This window comes from Sciurus carolinensis, chromosome 1, assembly GCF_902686445.1.
Source record: "Sciurus carolinensis chromosome 1, mSciCar1.2, whole genome shotgun sequence".
Taxonomy (NCBI): domain Eukaryota; kingdom Metazoa; phylum Chordata; class Mammalia; order Rodentia; family Sciuridae; genus Sciurus; species Sciurus carolinensis.
The window spans coordinates 175,321,510-175,341,858 of record NC_062213.1 but is presented as its reverse complement, the minus strand read 5'-3'; the positions used below and the strand labels follow the sequence as shown (position 1 = coordinate 175,341,858).

General features: G+C 42.7%; 1 protein-coding gene across 2 annotated transcripts in view; it reads left to right on the top strand.

Moving 5' to 3' along the window:
• Positions 1-4,905: 4,905 nt before the first annotated feature.
• Kif2c (kinesin family member 2C) overlaps positions 4,906-20,349 on the top strand; it is a 28,077-nt gene continuing 12,633 nt past the window's right edge. The window contains exons 1-14 of one of the 2 annotated variants that reach the window (XM_047555972.1): positions 4,906-5,043; positions 6,151-6,245; positions 8,922-9,023; positions 9,199-9,247; positions 12,648-12,767; positions 14,319-14,441; positions 14,981-15,081; positions 15,673-15,768; positions 16,396-16,450; positions 16,534-16,696; positions 18,458-18,548; positions 18,800-18,863; positions 18,941-19,032; positions 19,720-19,862. In XM_047555972.1, the coding sequence (XP_047411928.1) occupies positions 4,980-5,043; positions 6,151-6,245; positions 8,922-9,023; positions 9,199-9,247; positions 12,648-12,767; positions 14,319-14,441; positions 14,981-15,081; positions 15,673-15,768; positions 16,396-16,450; positions 16,534-16,696; positions 18,458-18,548; positions 18,800-18,863; positions 18,941-19,032; positions 19,720-19,862 (1,358 nt within the window). In that variant the 5' untranslated portion in view covers positions 4,906-4,979. Of the gene's footprint in view, positions 5,044-6,150; positions 6,246-7,990; positions 8,037-8,921; positions 9,024-9,198; positions 9,248-12,647; positions 12,768-14,318; positions 14,442-14,980; positions 15,082-15,672; positions 15,769-16,395; positions 16,451-16,533; positions 16,697-18,457; positions 18,549-18,799; positions 18,864-18,940; positions 19,033-19,719; positions 19,863-20,349 lie in introns of those variants that run through there. The other variant, XM_047555980.1, reaches the window with a different exon arrangement.

Here is a 20,349-nt window from a genome sequence, read left to right as displayed (position 1 = left end):
TTCCATTTGGGCTGTAACCATTCTGTAATTCAATCCCTGAATGGATTTCAACTATTAAAATTTTCAAACCCAGCAATTCCAGTTGGTGGTTCTTGTTTGTTCTTTTCTTATATTAATAATATCCTTCCTTATCTTTTGAAGATATTTGTTATGCTTTTTAAAAAATTGTCAGATCTATTAATTCTGCTTCATCTAATATTAGTTTCTCAATAAGTTATTTTCCCATTGTTGCAAATATATTCCCCTTCAAGTTCATATAACCTCGGATATGTCAGTGAAGTTACAGTGGAAGGCTAAAGCCCAGACCCTAAGATATGCATGCAGGAGATGGAGCAGTGAAGTTTAAGGTCCACTGGTCTGGCTCTACCTGGCCAGGCTGTGGTGCTGGGATGGTGCTGCCATTTTTCTGCCCTACAGTGGCAACAGGGCAGATAATGATTGTTAAAGTCAAAATCAGAACACATTTAGTTTTAAAGATGTCAATTGTGGCTGGGGATGTGGCTCTGTGGTGAAGTTCCTCCCTACCATGCGAATCCCTGGGTTCTTGACATCTAGCACGATAAAAATAAATAAATAAATAAAATGTCACTTGCAAGCCAGATGTCATGGCCCATGGCCCATGCCTGCAGTTCCAGCTACCTGGGGCTGAGGCATGGGGATTGCTCAAGCTCAGGAGTTCAAGGTCAGTCGGGGCAACAGAGCAAGACCCCTTCTCAGGAAAATATAAAAGAAAAAAGATGTCAATTGCAATTCTGGAATTGAACAACATATCATTTTATAAAATAGGATAAGTGTTCCAATGAGCTGAGCAGAAGAATTTAAGGGTTGGGGATATAGCTGAGTGGTAGAGTGCTTGCCTAGCATGTGTGAGGCCTTGGGTTTGTTCCTTAACACTACAAAAATAAAATAAAATATCAGAGTTGGGGGTGTAGCTCAGTAGTAGAATAAATATGTGCTTAGCATGCATGAGGTCCTTGGTTAAAGCACCAAAAATAATTAAAATATCTATTTAGTCAAAATACTCCTTTCCAATCACATTAACCTGTCAAAGGCCAACAACTCTTCTGAATCTTTTTTTTTATCATTTTTTAAAATTTATTTATTTTGATTCATTATAAAAAAATGGAGTACAACTTGTTTCTCTGGTTGTACATGAAGTAGAGTCATATCATTTGTGTAATCATACATTTATTTTCTGAATCTTTTGAACCATTGAGTTATATCCCCAGTTGCTCCCCCACTCCCCAGCTTTTTTTGAGACAGGGTCTTTCTAAGTTGCTGAGGGGCTCAATAAATTGCTGAGGTGGGCCTCAAACTTGTGATCTTCTTGCCTCAGCCTAGGATTACAGGCATATGACTTCGTATCTAACTCCTGAATCTTAAGTGTTTATTATTTTCACATGTCTTTATTCTTTTATTACATAAGTATCCATTAATTTAAAAAAATTTTTTTAGTTGTTGATGGACCTTTTTTTTTTTTTCATTTATTTACATGTGGTGCTAAGAATTGAACCCAGTGCCTTGCATGTACTAGGCAAGTGCTCTACCACTGAACCACAACCCCAGCCCCAAAATCCGTTTTTATCTCTCATCTGGCTCTCACCTTCAACGCTTCACCAGGGCAGCTCAAAGTCACCATTGGCTCAGATGCTAGCAAATTCAAAGGACAATTCTATGTCCTCTTCTTACTTGACTTTTTTTTGGGGGGGTGCTGGGGATTCAACCCAGGGCCTTGTGCTTACAAAGCAAGCACTCTACTGACTGAGCTATCTCCCCAGCCCCCTTACTTGACTTCTGAGTAGCTCTCTACAGTTGCTTCCTCCTTCATTCCCCCAATTGGCTTCCAAGATACACCACTCCCTGATTTTCCTCATCCCTTCAAACCACCCTAATTCCATCTCCTCTGCTGGCTTCTCCTCCCTTGCCCTACCTCAAAATGTCAGCATGTCCCACAGTTCAATTATGTTCTCATCTCCAACTAAGCCCTCTTCCTGAGAGAGCTCATTCAGTTTAATGACTCTAAATAACATCCACATAATGCTGACTGCCAAATCTCTCTGGTCTTGACCTCTCCCTGGGCTTCTAGCTTGTATATCCAATTGCTGACTTGAGTCCTCCACTCAAATGTCTCACAGACGTCGGACTCAACACGTACAAAATGACTCAACACGTACTTTCAATTTATTTCCTTTACGATCCCACTCCACCATTTCATAAAATGGCTCATCAGGTATGTAGATTTTCTAGCCAGAAACCAGGAGTATGATTATCCCTCATTCTTCAATTCAACGCAAGACTCATTTACTCCACCTCCTAAATATCCAATTCTTTTCTTGTTTGTTTGTTTTCTGGTAGTGGTGATTGAAACTAAAGTTACTCTACTACTGAGCTCCATCTCCAGTCCTTTTTAGTTTTTATTTTGAAACAGGGTCTCACTAAATTGCCCAGGCTGAGCTGGGTGTGGTGGCATACATCTATAATCGTAGTGGCTTAGGAGGCTGAGGCAGGAGGATGGCACCTCAGCAACTAGCAAGGCACTCGGTAACTTAATGAGACCCTGTCTCAAAATAAAAAATAAAAAGGACTGGGGATGTAGGTCATTAGCAAAGTGCCCCAAACCCCAGTACCAAAAAAGAAAAAATAAATACAAGTTTTTAAAAATTATAATAAATAGGGGCTGGGGAGATAGCTCAGTCGGTAGAGTGCTTGCCTTGTAAGCACAAGGCCCTGGGTTCGATCCCCAGCACCCAAAAAAAAAAAATTATAATAAATAAATAAATTGCCCAGGCTGGCCTTGAATTTGCAATTCTCCTGTCCCTCAGCCTCCCAAGTAGTTAGGATTGCAGGCATGTGCCACTGTACCCAGCTCACATATATGCACCTTGAATCCATCCATTCCTGAAACTACATACATTTCCTTTGTCACTAACCAAGGCTAGGCCAGCACAATCTCTTGCCTACAAAATGGTCTTCTCACTTCCAGTCTTGCTTCCTTCAAATCTGCTACCCACATAGCAGCGAGCCTGACAGACACACAGTAAAATCTGACTCTGGAGATAAATTTTAATGGAAGTCAGTTTGGGAAGTCAGAGGGAGATCTTGTCACTTCCCTGTCTAAAATTCCTTAATAACATCTCATTAGAATAAAAGCCAAAATTATTATAATAAGCCAGGAGATACTAAATGATCTCACCCAACCCACCCCTTCAACTTCATCTCATGCTTTCTCCTTCACCCATTACCTTCCAGCCACACTGCCTTCTTTTAATTCTTCAAACACCAAGTTCTTTCATATTTCAGGGATTTTACACATACATTTATTCTCAAAGCTTAGTCTGGAAGGTTCCCTACCTCCTTCCTCTCCATTTTGGCATGTGTGGCTTTAGACTTAGGTTAAACGTCACTGCAAAGATTTATGTGAGGTACTAGGAGTTGAAACCAGGGTCTCCTGCATGCTATGCAAGAACTATACCACTGACTATATCACCAACCCTTTTTGTTTTATTTTGAGAAAGATTCTAAGTTGCTCAAGCTGGCTTAACTTGTGATTCTCCTGCCTCAGTCTCTCAAGTAGTGAGGTCTAGGTTCAATTCCTAGTATCACAAAGAGAGAGAGAGAGAGAGAGAGAGAGAGAGAGAGAGAGAGGAATTTAATATAAAGATGTTACTTGAGCTGGGTGCCATGGTGCACACCTGTGAACCCAGTTACTTAGGTTGAAGTTAGAGGATGCCTTGAGCCCAGGAGTTAGAGACCTGCCTGGGCAACATAGTAAGATCCAGTCTCGAAAATAAATAATAACAAATAAAACCAATCTTAGGTAGCTTTTCCCCCCCTTTATTTATTTACATGTAGTGATGAGGGTTGAACTCAGTGCCTCACACATTATAGGCAAGTGCTCTACCACTGAGCCACAACCCCAGCCCCTAGTTGGCTTTTATTTGCTATTCTAGAATCAAGCAACACTTCATCCCATAAAATAAAATTAGTACGAGCTAAGCAGAGGAGCTAGGGCACAGAAAGCTGAGGAAATCAGAAAGAACAAGAAGTACACTGTTTCAATCTTACTTTCCCTTGTAAAAGGTTAATGAAAAAGAAACTCCCTCAGCTAAAACTCGCTTGTTTGAGGATTTGGCTATTATCTAACTTCTGATTTCTCTGAAATTTTGTGTGTGTTGCTGGGGATTGAACCCAAGATCTCTGGCATGCTAGACCAGCGTTTTACCACCCCAACCCCAAAGAGATTTTAGTTTGGCCAGCGGGGTCTAGTGCTAGAGCTCAGTTCAAACGAAAGGCATATGAATTTTACTTAACACTTGTTACTTCTTTCTGCCCCGTTCTTATCAAAAATATTAGATCAAGGATAGAACTATGTACCTTGTTCACTACTACTATCTCTAGTCTAACACCAAGCATGCCACATGGTAGGCACTCAATAAATATGAATTGAGTCAGTGTCTTAGAAACTTTACATCTAACTTCACTGAGGAAGCATACATGCCCATCGTGCAAAACAGGAAATCTAAGAGTCAAGTTTCTAACTTCTTGATCACTGAACTTGTAAATGAAGAAACAGATTTGAACCCATGTCTGTAAAACCCCAGAACCCTCAGTCAAACATATACAGCTTCCCTGTTTGGAGAACTTGACGACCAAACAGCCAACTCGGCTTTAAGCCGGGAACCCAGGACTTCTGGTCCGCTGGGATGGTGAAGTCCCAACAGGCACAGCGCTCGGGGTGTGGCCAGACAAATGGGCGGGCCTGTGCGTCGGACAACCAGTCAGAGACTACGTATCCCACAAGGCTCCTCCAACAGGGCGTCGCTTATTGGCGGAAGCGAGGACGGCGACAGCGTGATGACGTTACCAGCCGCGCTAGCGCGCGGGATTTAAACTGCGGCGGTTTACGCCGCCTTAAGACTTCGCAGAGTTGTGTTTTCTTGGGAATTCGCTTTTTCTTCATCGCCGACCTCCTTATACCCATGGACTCATCGCTTCCGGCCCGCTTGTTTCCCGGTCTTTCCATCAAGATCCAACGCAGTAATGGTGAGGGGGTGGGGGGGTACCTAGGCTAAAGAGACCAGTGAAGGATGAGAGGGCTGAGGTTATTGCCCCGCCCCCAAACGGCAGATCCAGTACTCTGTTGGTGATTCCCCTCCTACCCGCTGCACAAACACAGTCCGTATTCCCACACTGGCAATTTCCACACTGGTCTTTCCTATCCAGAGAGAGAACTGCACTGGTTGTGGATCCCTCCCTGCTTTCTGGGAGTGGGCAGAGTTTCTTAGTGGTCTTCGGACTTCCCAGGGAAGTTAGGACCGCTAGATTAACTTTTCTTCCAAAATCTGTTCTGAATCTGCCCTGCCTTTGTGGGAACCTCTGCTTCCTAGCCCCTCTAACTTTCCAAAAAATATTGTGTAGTTGCAGTATGTCGGGTGCTGTGATTCAAAATAAAGGAGACAAGATCCCTGCTCTTAAGGAGCGGGTCCTCTGTTTTGGTTAAGCAGGTACTGCAGCTTTGGCAGATCTAATACTAGTGTCATTAGGAGAGTGGCCAGACATGCTCGCCAGAAATGAGTTACGGAAACCTGCAGTCTCCAGATTCTCAGTGTTGTGTTTAGGAACAGCTCAACTAAGGACTAGTGACTCTTCTACTTAAACATACTTTCATTCCATTACAAGCTCTCTTTTGAGTGGGTATGAATCCTTATCCTATTAAGCTGGGGTGTTTTCATTTGTTTGGTTTTGTTTTGTGGTGCTGGTGATCAAACTTAGGGCCTTAAGCTCCAGGCAAATGCTCTACCACTGAGCTACTCACCCAGCCCCACAGCTGGGTTTTAAGAGCTATTCTCTGCTCACCTTGCTATGGTGTGTTCTAAGGGTGAAGCTCCATGAAGTCTATTTACCTCTTTTAGTGTCTGTTTTTGTTTTTTTGTTTTTGTTTTTGGGGTGCTGGGGATCAAACCCAGGGCCTTGTGCTTGCAAGGCAAGCACTCTACTGACTGAGCTATCTCCCTAGCCCCTAGTGTCTGTTTTTTAAAAAGGAAAACAAAAAACAAAAAAAAACACCTCATCTGCTCTTACCAGGTAAACTCCACACTGGGAGTTTCTGTGGGATCCTAAACAAGTAACACTGGTCTTTTCGTACTGTAGGCTTAATTCACAGTGCCACAGTAAGGACTGTGAACTTGGAAAAATCCTGTGTTTCAGTGGAATGGATAGAAGGAAGTACCACAAAAGGCAAAGAGGTAGGTTTTATGAGAACACTTCTACCACATTTAATACCTTTATATGCAAAGGAGCTGTATGGAAATGGAACCTGAGAGCCTAGTTTCTGATGCTGTGCCATCCTCCTCCCCAACCTTAAAATGTTCCTCTTTGGATGCATTGGGATTTGAAAAAATGTTTTAGCATTGGGTATGTATGCATACCTAGGGCTGTGTGCATGCTAGGTAAGTATCATACCACTGAGCTACATTCCCAACCCTTTTTATTTATGTTTTATTTTGAGACAGGGTCTCACTCAGTTGCCCAGGCTGGCCCTGAACTTGTGATCCTCCTGCCTCATCCTCCCAAGTAGCTGGGAGTATAGGCATGTACCACCATGTTCATAAAATTGGAATTTTATTTGTCAAGCCCATTCTAAACTGAAGAAATCCACAGCATGGGTTATGTTTGTGGAAAGCAAACTATAGAGAATCCCCAAAATGTTGCTCACTAATCTAAGCTAGTTTCTGAGTGTACACTACCTATAGTATCAGTTTGGGTGCAAAATCAGCAGTGTTGAAGAAACAAAAGTATGTTTTTTCTGAAATGTCAAATAACAAGGCATCTTTAATGACTAGCACAGACTGGTAGTGCTGGAAAAACTTGAGTGGAGACTCTGAGAACGGGCTGGCTTGGGTGCAGCACGAGGGTTTAACTAAAACAGCAAGTCAGCACACATAAGGTTTAGGAAAAATTGGTCACAGATAGTGTAGGACTAAGGGATGCTTTGGTAGCAAAAATGTTAGAGAGACTGGAGGGTCTTCATCTTTGGGACCTAAGATGCTTAGATATTCTGTAGGAAGCAGGGAGCCTTGGAATGATTTCGAGAAGACAGATATACTTAGGGCATTATGTTCTAGAGGCATTGTGGTGTTGTGAAAAGCTTACAGGACTATGAGTATAAAACCCTAGATTCTAGTCTGACTTTGCCTCTGCTTTGTGTGTTCTCAGGCATATTTCCATCTTTCTTAGAAATTTAATATCTTGCAGGGCATAGTGGCACACACCTGTAATCCAAGTGACTTGGGAGGCCAAAGCATGAGGATCGCAAGTTCAAGGCCAACCTGACTAATTTAGCAAGACCCTATCTCAAAATTAAAAAAAAAAAATGACTGTGGATGTAGCTCAGTGGTAGAGCATCCTTGGGTTCAATCCCCAGTACCAAAAAAAAGGAATTTAATTTCCTTATCCATAAAATGGAGGCAGTGATAATATCTACCTCAGAGCTCAGATTGAAGATTTATTCAGCAAATGCTTTTGAACTAGTTCCAAAATTCTAGACCATGTGTTGGGTTCTGGGAATATAGAAACAAATAAGAGACACCCCCGGGACCCTTGCTTATGGAGCTTAATGAGGTAACACATGAAAAGGCTTGCTTATAATAGTGCCTAGTGTAGGCATGCAGATATTTAGTTGGTCTGTTTGAGAAATAAAAGGATTGAATACTTCCCAGTTTATCTGAGGAAGCAAGAGGTTCCTAAAATTCCTTTCTTTTTTTTTTTTCTTTTACTAATACTGGAAATTGAATCCAGAGGTGCTCTACCATTGAGCTATATCCCCTGTCCTTTTTACTTTTTATTTTGAGACAGGGTCTTGCTAAGTTGCCAAGGTTGGCCTCGAACTTGCTATCCTCCTGCTTCAGCCTCCTGAGTCGCTGGGATTACAAGCATGTGTCACCACATTGAGTTGCTGAGGGTCTCGCTAAGTTGCTGAGGTTGGCCTCCATCTTGCGATCCTCCTGCCTCAGCCTCCCGAGTCACTGGGATTACAGGTGTGCGCCACCACTCCCGGCTCCTAAAATGCCTTTTAACCAATGATAAGCAGTTCCTTGTGGTCTGTTGTTTGTTTAGAAATATTTCTCTTGTTGGATCTCACCCCAGCTCAAATATTGCCATTGGAATAAAGTCCATACTTCTTTTTTCTTCTTTTGTGGTGCTAGGGATCACACCCAGGACCTTGTAAATGCTAGGCAAGCACTCCACCTTTGAGCTACACCCCCAGCCCAGTTTAATGTGTTTGAATCTGCTGTGAAATTATGCTGGTGAAGTCTGAGTTGTTCCTAAAGTGTTCCAGGACTCTGATGTAAACCTAGAATTGTGACCTCATTGCAGGCATGAGCAGGTACTAGGGGAGGCATGAGCAGGAAGCTGTGACTAGGAAAGAAGTTTCTGGGCCCAATAGAAAATGTAGGTAGACTTAGGGTTAGGTAGTTGCTGTTGGGAACTTGTTCCTGCCCATGAGATCCTGAAGGGCCCTCCATTTTAACTATCACCAGACAGTTCAAACTTGTTTCCTCCTCTGTTGTCAGCTAGCAAGAGGTGCTTAGGGGACTGTGCCCAGCAGGATCCCACTATCCAGTAGAATAGCGGGGAACCAAGTGACCTAGGTCTACTGTGGACTACCTGATTGCCTACCTGCCTATCTGCCTTCCTCTTCACCTCATATCACTGATATCCATCGTTGGCTTGGAAATCAGAAACTCATATCCATCTAGATGGTAAACCATTACTAAGGAATAAATATTTGTTTTGTAGCTATAAGTATTTAGTGGAACTTAAGGTTGGTAAAATCTGAATCTGGGGTAGCTTTGGTTGCCGAGATATATTTAGATTGAACATTATGTTATTTCACTGAAACTCTTTTGTGTTCCTTTCAGATTGATTTTGATGATGTGGCTGCAATAAACCCAGAACTCTTACAGCTTCTTCCCTTACACCCGAAGGACAACCTGCCCTTGCAGGAAAATGTAACAGTCCAGGTAGGTGCCTGTCATCTGACTGTAGCTAATGTCCTGGAGAAGTCACCTCACTTAGTAACTCTTTGCTCATTTGTTTTTTGGGACTGGCTGGGTAGCATGTGGACCCAGAATGGGTTCTTGAGAATTGTTAAGAGCCATATGGTGTGGTGGTTTGTTTTGTTTTTTTGTTTTTCAGAAACAAAAACGCAGATCAGTCAACTCCAAAATTCCTGCTCCAAAAGAAGGTAAATTGATTTCTACTGGCTATTATAATGGCATTTGTGCTAGGATTAATGTGCCTAGAACTCAGACTAGTAGAAATTGTGAAGTAGATTCATTGCTTCAATTTAACAGGTGACTTATGTGTGGACTGAGTCCTGCCTTGTATTCTATACATCTTTCTCAGTGAAGAAAAATTCAGCCTATAACCAACCTATAAGTGACTGGTGCAACTTTCCTGTAGAATCCAAAGCCTGGTCCTGGGGAGAGTAGGAATCAGCCACTGGAAGACTTGTTTTCTTTGTTAGGGCTCATCTTCCTCCAGGGAATAGCGTGTCTTGGAGTGAGCTGTGAGAAAAGCAGACATCTAGGTCTGGGCTGTTTGGAAGTAGAGTCAAGCCAGGCATAATGGCTCATGCCTATAATTCCAGCTACTCAGGAGGCTGCAAGTTCCAAGTCAGCCTAGGCAACTTGGCAAGACCTTGTCTCAAAAAGACACGGGGATGTAATTCACTAGAGCACTTGCCTAGTGTATGCAAGGCTGTGGGTTTACTCTCTAGTACTGCAAAAAAGTGATGATAATAATAAATTAAAAAATAAAAGGACTAGGGATATGACTCAGTGCTTGCCTAGCATATGAGGAGTCCTGGGTACAATCCCCAGTACTGAAGGAGAAAAAAAGAAAAAGGAAGTGCAGTCAATAGTGCTATGAAGTCAGGTGAAGGTCGGGGATATAACTAAGTGATAAAGTGCCCTTGGGTTCAACCCCAGTACCAAAAACAAAAACAAAAAAAGTGTTATGCAGATGGAGACTGGGGTCAGGAGGGAAAACAGCAATGCCTCATAGTCTTGGAAAAAGTTGGGCTTTCTCTGCAGAGGTAGTCAGCATAACCCTGCTTTGGCTACAGTAGACTGTGATTATAGGGGGTGACTCTAGGCACAAACTGCCCAAGAAATACAGCATATTACTCAGAGACAGCTGTACCTTGCAGGTCATTGAACTTGTACAACTGTCCTGGACCAGAGGTTATCACTGCCTTTACATGATCCAACTATCTTAAGAACCTTGAAAATGCTTGACTGAAGCTTCAGATGCATGGAGGCCAGGATGGAAGATGATGCCTTTGTAAACTTGGACAGGGGCTGGGTCCCATGGTGCTGGCTCCTCTTGCTGGTTGTACCATGAGTCCTGCAGGGGAGATGAGAAGGTAGTCAGTGGTCCCATTCCATGTGTGTAGCTCAAGGACTATTGGCACAACTCCTTTTTTGTTTAGGTGCTAAGCCCAGGACTTTACAGATACTAAGCACATATTTTACCACTCAAACTACATGCCTCAACCCCACAACTCCTTTAAAAAAACAAAAACAAAAGACTATGAATAGGCATGTTAGTCAATAATAGAAATTAAATATAAGGTTAGAAATCATTTGTGAGGGGCTAGAGTTGTAGCTCAGTGGTAGAGTGCTTGCCTAGTATGTGTGCAGCACTGGGTTTAATCCTCAGCACCACATGAAAAAGTAAGTAAATAGAGTTATAAAAATATATTTAAAAAAAAATCATTTGTGAGGCCAGGCATGGTGGCACACACCTGTAATCCCAGTGGCTCAGGAGGCTGAGGAAGGAGGATCACAAGTTCAAGGCTAGCCTCAGCAACTTAGCAAGGCCCCATCTCAAAAATTTTAAAAAGGGTTGGGGTGTTGCTCAGTGATTAAGCAGTCAAGGGTTCTATCCCTAGTACCAAAAAATAAATAAATGAAAAATAGAAAAGGAAATCATTTGTGAAATAGGAAACTTCTAATAGTTCATGCTTTTTTTGAAAGAAATTGGTTATAGATGTTCCTTGACTTATAATGAGTTATGTCCTAATAAACCCATTGTAAATTGAAAATAAATATTGTAAGTGCTCAGCTATTAGACCCTGAGTTCAATCCCCAGCACCATAAACAAAAAAAATATTGTTAAGTCAAAAAATGCATTTAAACTGAGCATGATCCAGCTACTACTCAGGAAACTGAGGCAGGAGGGTCAAAAGTTTGAAGATGGCCTGAACAATATCACTAGATTCTGTCTTAAAATAAGGGCTGGGATCAAGTGCTTGCCTAGGATGCATTAGGCTCTGGGTTCAACCCCCAGTACTGGGAAAGCAAAACAAAAAACTGCATTTAATACACTTAACCTACAGAACATCATAATTTGGCTACATAGTACGTTGTAAAGTATAGATGGTTTGTCTTCTTGATCTCATGGCTACTTTGGAGCAGCAGCTTGCTGCTGGAAAGAGTATTGTACAGAATTTGGCTAGCACAGGAAAAGATCGAAGTTCAAAGTTAGTTTTTTGTTTTTCTTGTTTTTTTGTTTTGTTGTTTGTTTTGTTTTTTTGTACTGGGGATTGAACCAACAGGTGGTTTACCACTAAACTATGTTCCTAAGCCTTTTTGAATTTTGAGATAGGGTTTCACTAAATTGCTTAGGGCTTTGCTAAACTGCTGAGGCTGCCCTTGAACTTGGGATCTTCCTGCCTCAGCTTTCTAGGTCACTGGGATTACAGGTGTGAGCTACCAAGCCTGGCTCAAAGTCAGTTTCTAATGAATGTATATCACTTTCACACCATCATAAAGTTGAAAAATCATATGTCAAAACAACATAAGTGCCAGGTGCTGTGGTATACGCCTTATAATTCCACTGACTTGGAAGGCTGAGGCAGGAGGATCACAAGTTCAAAGCTAGCCTCAACAACTTAGGGAGACCCTGTCTCTAAATAAAATATAAAAAAGGGTTGGGGGTGTGGCTCAGTAGTTAAGTACCCCTGGGTTCAATCCCCAGTACCAAAAAAATCAAAAACAAAACAAAGAAAAACAAATGTCATAATTCGGAAACCATCTATACTTGGAGCCTTGAGGCTAAACCTGTGACTCAGAAATTCAGTGTAAGTTATTTGTTACATGAGATCGTGTCTTCTCTTTCCAAATTTATAGCTATATTTATGACAAATTTGTGATGTATTTTATGGGTAATAAAGTGTTTCTTACAGAGGAAACTACATGGATTTATATAAATTGATAAGAATTCAGGTATAACTCAACTAATTCTCTCAGTTAAGCATTCTTCAGAAATGATTTCAGATTTGCTCTAAGTCCATCCATTTACTCAAGACAGATGCTCTTATGAGAGATATTTTTGCCTTCCAGAACTCCTAGATTTGGAGAATGTACACAACAAATTAGTTTTGGAGTCACTGGTACTTTAGTCTAACATTTCCTTCCTGTGGGTAGAAGGAATGGGAAGTAGCTGGACTTTTTTCCTCATGGGTATGTTCTACCTCACCTTATGCAGAATCTTGGAGGTTTGCCTCTCTGCTCTCTTCCTGCCCCCTTTGACCCTCCCGATCATGCAGAACTGATTGGTTTCTGCCTTTGGTTCTTTAGGTCTTCGAAGCCGCTCTACTCGCATGTCCACTGTCTCAGAGGTTCGAATCACCACTCAGGAGAATGATATGGAGGTGGAACTACCTGCATCTACAAACTCCCGCAAGTTTTCAGTTCCCAGTGAGTAATAAATATGCTTTCCCTGTTTGAGGCACTGAAGCAGGTTCCACACACTGTGCCTGTGCTAGAAGATCCTAGAATTCTTCCATTCTGGATTCAGTACTCTTCTGCCTCAGCTGTATTAACACTGTTTCCTTATCTGGACATAATCTCTTTTTTATTTTTTATTTTTAGTACCGGGGATTGAACCCAGGGTAAATTTACCATGTCTCCAGCCCTTTTTTAAATGTTTTATTTAAAGACTGGGTCTCACTAAGTTGCTGAGACTACTTTGAATTTGTGATCCTCCTGCCTCAGCCTCCCAATCTGCTGGGATTACAGGCATGTGTCACCATACCTGGGATAACCTCCTTTTTTAAAAAACACAGTTAAGCCAGGCATGGCAGTGAATGCCTGTAATTCCAGTGGCTCAGGAGGCTGAGGCAGGAGGATTGCAAATTTTAGGCTAGACTCAGCAATTTAGAAAGGCCCTAAGTAACTTAGTCTCAAAATAAAAAATAAAAAGGGCTAGGAATGTGATTCAGCACCCCTGGGTTCAGTTTTCAGTACAAACAAACAAAAAAAAACCTCAGATGAAACATTGTGCTTTCCCTGTTTGAGGCCCTGACTGTATATATATGTATATACATACAATGCAGTATATAAAGTACGGTATATATTTCAATGAATTTTCTCACACTGAATATATTCACGTAACTAATGCCAAACCAGAGCATTTACCAGCCCTCCAAAAGTCCTCTTCAGACTTGCTTCAATTCCTAACCCCTAGAAACCTACAGTCCTGACTTCTAATAGCATAAATTAGCTTTTCTCTTTTTGTACTTTACATAAGTGGAATTTTTAAAATAATTTTTTGTAGATAATATTTTTTTAGTAGTCAGTGGGCATTTATTTATTTGTTTGTTTGTTTGTTTGTTTATTTATTTATATGGTGCTAAGGATCAAACCCATGACCTCACACATGCCAGGCAAGCGCTCTACCACTGAGCCACAACCCCAGCCCCCTAAAATAATTTTTAAGTGAAGTATTTATCAACCTTTAATAGATATGTAAAGTAGATGCAGATTTTGTAAGATGCACAATCATTACAATTGACATATATCAAAGTTAGCTCTAATAGGTTGAATGTAAATGAAAGGGTCATGACCACGGATGGGGAGGTAATGGGGTATTGTGGATTGAACCTTCTGTGTTGAATCAATATGTTTAGTTGTTCCCCAAGTTCCCTGCTACCCCAAATGAGTAGAAAAACCTGGCCTGAGAAGACATGTTTAGGTCAGGCCTCCATATGTTTCTCCCTTCATGGAAAAGTTCTTATACCTTAGGATACTTTGATCTTGGAGGCCTGCCCCTGCAGAGAGGGGGTTGGGCTCAGGGTGTTAGCCAAGATGAAGGGAAAAGCCCAAGTTCTGCTTATACTGGAAGGGCTCGGGCCCTTGCTGAGCTGACACAGTAATAGCCTTCCTCCTGTCCCAAGACCCACTAGGATCCAAATGAAGACAGCTTTCATGTACCTGCTTGCTTCTCCAGTGACTCTTGTTCCCCCACAGCGGGCCCCCCTAGGCCCTCCTACCCTGCAGTGGCTGAAATACCATTGACGATGGTCAGCGAGGAGGTGGAAGAGCAAGTCCACTCCATCCGAGGCAGCTCTTCTACAAACCCTGTGAACTCAGGTAGACACGTTAAGCTGTCTGCTGTTCTATTCCTAGTGTGGAATGGATCATTAACATCTTGTCCCAAACCTGGCCTACCTGGACACCTGAGTTCAAACTCTTTTGTCACCTTGAAGGCTTGTTTTCCTGTGTCCATGAACTCTTTCACAAGTGGTGAAAGATTGGGCAGTGGCCCTCCGATGTAATTGATGTGTTAGCAGCTAAGCTGTTGACCAATACCTAAAGAACAGCCCAGAGTGACTCAAGACCAAGCAGGGCTGTTTTACCTCTTTGATTGTTGAGAAAATAACCACAGAAGCATAGAGAGAGCTTAAGTCAGACCAAGTGCTATTATCAGTGCTCTGGTCTCATATTAACCAAATCATAACTTCATGGACTTATCTATCCCAAGAGTAAGACCTGTTGCTGCTTCTTGCGTAGCGATTTAAGGGTGAGGATCTAGAGGTTTGTTCCTGGGAAAGACTTAAGTCTTAGCAAAACAGTCGAAGAAGAGCAGACTGACCCCCAGGTAAAGGATTGGGCTCCCTTTCTCCCTCTAGTTCGGAGAAAATCATGTCTTGTGAAGGAAATGGAAAAAATGAAGAACAAGCGAGAAGAAAAGAGAGCTCAGAACACTGAAATGAGAATAAGGCGAGCCCAGGTACCTTTCTTTTGGGAGGCTTGAGCAAGTTTTGGGGCAGGTATCCTTTACTGAAGCCCCGTGGGCAAGAAAGATACAGTGGCCCCAGCATTTCTTGGACTTCAATCCTGATATATAGGAATTTGACATTTCTCACCAGGATTCAGAGAACAAATACATTTTCCAGAAGTTTATCTTCAGGCTCTCAGATGAGCAGTACTTGATTCCCGTTGTCCATTGGGAAACTCATCACATGCTCACAGTACGGTGCTGTACTGGCTTTCCTTCACTCCCCCTACTTTCATGTATTGCAAGGCGGGGTGACTGCAGTGGATTCCCTTTAGCTGGGTTAGCTCTTGGGGAAGCCCAATCTGCTGTTGTGCCTCCCAAGATGTGGAACAGTGGCCCTTGTCCTATTTCCTAGGGTGGTTTGGTACGGGCCTAGGCTCCCTTGCCAGTCTCTGCTCAACTCAGCTATACCTGACTTCTCAGCTTAGAGCCAGGGTGGGGCTATGTCAACTGTGAAGTTGATACAGACAGCCATTGTTGCCCCTTAGGACCAGGTCTGAGAGCACCTGATAAGTCTGCCCTTCTTACTCTTGTCTCAAACAGGAGTATGACAACAGCTTTCCAAACTGGGAATTTGCCCGAATGATTAAAGAATTTCGGACTACTATGGAATGTCATCCACTTACTGTGACTGATCCTGTAAGTCAATCAAAAGGGCTCCTGCCTCTTTTTCCTGAGTAGTTATACAACTGGGGGACAGAAAATTTGTCTTTATAGAATTGAAAGTATGCTGGAATCTTCACTTACCCTTGGTTCTTTGTTTGTTGATGCTTGGGATTATACCCATGGTCTCATCTTTGATAAGCAGAAAATCTACCTCTGAGCTACATCCCAACCCTGTTTTGTTTTGTTATAGATGGACATAATACCTTTATTTTCCTTATTTATTTATTTGTGGTGCTGAAATTGAACCCAGTGCCTCACACATGCTAGGCAAGTGCACTACCACTGAGCCACAACCCTAGTCCCCCTGTTTGTTTTTTTAAATGCCCATTGGTGTGTTGGAGGAGTGAGGCCCACGTGGGAGGTTCTGATCTTACAAACTGTGTCACACCCCAACGAAAGTAATGCTCAAGCCTTCTGTTTCAGGCAGCAGAATAAGAAAACAGAAAATTCAGTTCTCCTTGTGCTCTAGAGTGGTTAAAAGGAGAGGCTGATGTCCTAATGTTAGATACTGTCCATTGGCGGGACCAGGGGAGAGAGTGTAGACAAGCTTTCTTTTGATATTGCTCTGACCCTTTTCCCTTTTGTTGTCTTCTCTTGTAGATTGAAGAGCACAGGATTTGCGTGTGTGTTAGGAAACGCCCTCTGAATAAACAAGGTAAGTCACTCAGTCGTAGGCTTCAGATATCTGAGAGTCCCTTGCATCTAGGGATTACCTCCTAAAATATTCTCCTCCCACAGAATTGGCCAAGAAAGAAATTGATGTGATTTCCGTTCCTAGCAAGTGTCTCCTCTTGGTACATGAACCCAAATTAAAAGTGGACTTAACAAAGTATCTAGAGAACCAAGCATTTTGCTTTGATTTCGCATTTGATGAAACAGCTTCAAATGAAGTCGTCTATCGGTTAGTCCTTACCTCTTTTTTCCTTCTTATACCCCCTGCTTTCCCCACCACTTCCTCCTTTTGATGTGGGACATTGTGGTATTATACTCACAGACATGCTTAATTCTGAGATCCTACCTGGCCTCTTGTATTTTCTTTCAGCCCTCCAAACTAGGAGCTCTGGCTCCTGGCATTAGGAAGGCCCCATTTTTGGGTCTGCCACATCCCCTTTTGCAACTTTAGTGGCCCATCTTTAAACAGATTATGACTGAGGTATTATCCATTACATTCTGGGCCTAGGCTGGGCAGGCTCTGGGGTTCTTCCCAGTGTTGTATATAGGCACCCCACTACCTACTGAGCTTAGCAGACTTGGATAACTCCAGATCTTCACTGTATAGAATACACCCAGTAGCCTTATTTAAATCTAAATAAAAGCCAAATAAAATAAAAAATTTAGTTTTTTCATTACACTGTCCATATTTCATGTGATCAGTAGCCACATGTGGCAGAGGCTACTGTTATACAGCACAAATAGGGAATATCTCATCATTACAGGAAGTTTCACTGGAAACAACACCATTTTAGAGCAGAGGGTAATAGACTTTTTCATAGGCTAAATCTGACTCATGACTCCTTTTATGGGAGAGAGGGGTACTGGAGTTTGAACCCAGGGATACTTTACCACCAAGCTATAATCCAAGCCCTATTTATTTATTTCCTTTGTGTGTGTGCACACGCACGCACTCTACTGAAGGTTGAACCCAGGGCCTTATGCATGCATTCTACCACTAAGCTATATACCTAGCCTCCTTTTTATTTTATTTTGTTGTTGTTTTAGTACCTAAAATTGAACCCAGGAGCACTTAACCACTGAGCCCCACTGAGCCACATCCTTTTTTTTTTTTTTTTTTTTTTTTTTTGAGACAGAGTCTTGCTGATTTGCTTGGGGCCTCACTATGTTGCTGAGGTTAGCCTCAATCCTCCTGACTTAGCCTCCTGAGCTGCTGAGGTTACAGGCATGTGCCCCTGCGCCCAACTATTTTGAGACAGGGTCATGCTAAGTTGCTGAGGCTGGCCTAAACTTGTGATCCTCTTGCCTCAGCCTCCAGAGCAGCTGGGATTATAGGCATGCACCATTGTGCTCTGCTCTTTGTATTATGTCTTATGCTGCAGGTTGTCAGCCAAACTCAGGTTTTTATTTTATATGTCCAGAGTCAGAGGAGAGGCTGGATGGCTTAGAGTTGGACCATCAGCTTGCTCCTGGCAGGTCAGTCCAATACTCCCCACACCATTTCAGTTAGCTAGTAGTATATCAGATTTGTTAGTAGTGTTGGGATCAGGTTAGACCAATGAAGCAAGAGAGAAGTACAATGCTTAGAAACAATTGAGGAACCCAGGAGCTCTGTAGTAGAAGGACCATGTTTTAGGGAGCACATTTTGAGAACCCTCTGTATCCTTGGTTTCTGCATGTGTGGATTTGACTCACTGTAGATTGAAAATTTTGGAGAAAAAAAATTGTCTTTACTGGACAGACTTCTTTTCTTGTCATTCTTTCTGAAACAACATAGTAAAAACTTATATTAGGTATTATAAGTAATCTAAAATGATTTAAAGTATACCATAGGATGTGTGTAAGTTATATGTAAATACTGTCATTTTCTGTAAGGAACTTGAGCATCTGCTGATTTGGGTGGGTGCAGTGTGGGGGGTCTTGGAATCAGTCCCCTTGGATATCAAGGTGGTTATACAAACACTTCCCTCTACTCCATACTTTCTTCTAGGTTCACAGCAAGGCCACTGGTACAGACAATTTTTGAAGGAGGAAAAGCAACTTGTTTTGCATATGGGCAGACAGGAAGTGGCAAGACTCATGTGAGTATTCAGGTCTGGCAGGGGGAGAGCCTTCCTGTGGTACAACACTGGGTCTCTGAAAAGGAAAGCAATCAGTTCTTATAGAAAGTCCCCTCAGTGCAGATGCCCCATCACCAGACATACCATTCCAGATAGGATCTTAGCAGGTCCAGCTCCTGTTTTTGGTGTGGTCCCTTGTGGCAGTAGAGCCAGTATTACTCTGGCCTAGGCCTAGGGCCTTTACCATGGTCATCTACCTCTTCCTTTTGCAGACTATGGGTGGAGACCTGTATGGTAAAGCTCAGAATGCATCCAAGGGGATCTACGCCATGGCCTGTAAGTAGTGTGTTCTGCCACATCAGGGTTGGGTATGGAAAGGCAAGTTGCTCACTTATCCAGGCTCTCTCCCTCAGCCCGGGATGTCTTCCTCCTGAAGAATCAGTCCCGCTACCGGAACCTGGGCCTGGAAGTCTATGTGACATTCTTCGAGATCTACAATGGGAAGGTAGCTGGCAGGGAGCCCCTTTTTAAGATGTTGGGGTCCCTGACTTTCTAAAACCTTGAGGTTGGCTAGAAGTGGCAAAGGGCAACAAACCAGTTAACTGTCATATTTTTGGGCCATTCTTGATCATGAGGTGGCAGCCAAGCTCAAGTGTAGCAGAAATTCTCAGGGCTCCCTCTAGATGGAAAGTTTGCCTTGTGCATGCCCTTTCCTCCCTTGACACACTTCCTTTGTAACATTTTTCCCAACTTCATTTTTATGTTTATTCCCCAACTCCCTGTATATCTCTTTCTGCCTCTCTACAGCCTCTGCTTTTGCAGAGTTGCCTTTCCTAGAGCAGGGCTTAGATAATGAACATAGCTAATATTTATCATTAACAGGATATTATGTGCTAAGCACTATTCTAAGCACTTTACTTGTCTCTACAGATGGAAAACAGGCTAGAGTGATTCATTAACTTGCCCAGCTTCATGCAGCCAGTAAAGTAGCAGGGTTGGATTGAACTGTGGCACACTGGTTCAGATTCCAAGTGTAGTACCCTCTGCTGGTCTGATACCTATCAACTAGTATTCTCTCTGCCTTTCCTGCTGCTGACCCTTGTCTAAGCTGGAGCAGACTATTTAGGAAAGAAATGTTGGGTGGGGCATCTGGCACCCATGACTTTAACCTCATTTCCCTGGTCTGGCACAGCTGTTCGACCTACTCAATAAAAAGGCCAAACTGCGTGTGCTGGAAGATGGCAAGCAACAGGTGCAGGTGGTTGGGCTGCAGGAGCACCTGGTTAACTCAGCTGAAGATGTTATCAAGATGATCGACATAGGCAGTGCCTGCAGGTTAGAGGGAGAGGGAAGAGGTCCACCTTATGAAGCCTGATTCAGGTGATAGTCTAACGCTGAGGCCATTTTCTTTTCCATATAGCATATTTTCCCCCCAGCTTGATAAGGACTATGAAAGCCTCTGTTTTAAGGGGTCTCCATGGGACAGATGAGTTAGGGTCAGAGACTCAGCAAAACCAGCTTAAATATAGTCAAGTCACAGTGTGCTTCCTGGCATCTATGGAATTCTTGTTTTCCCTCCCTTTCTGGAAGGAAAGAGCTGTGGGTCTGTTATGGGCTGGAAGTAATGGGGCCCATAGCTCCTTCCATACAGAAATAGAGAAGCACTGCTGGGTGTGGTGGTGTACCCTGTAATCCCCCCTACTCGGTAGGATGAGGCAGGAGGATTACAAGTTTGAGGCCAGCCTGGGCAGTTCCTTGAGATCTTGTCTCAAAATAAAAAATAAAACAGGATGGAGCTAGAAGTAGAGTGCCGGTTTAAGCC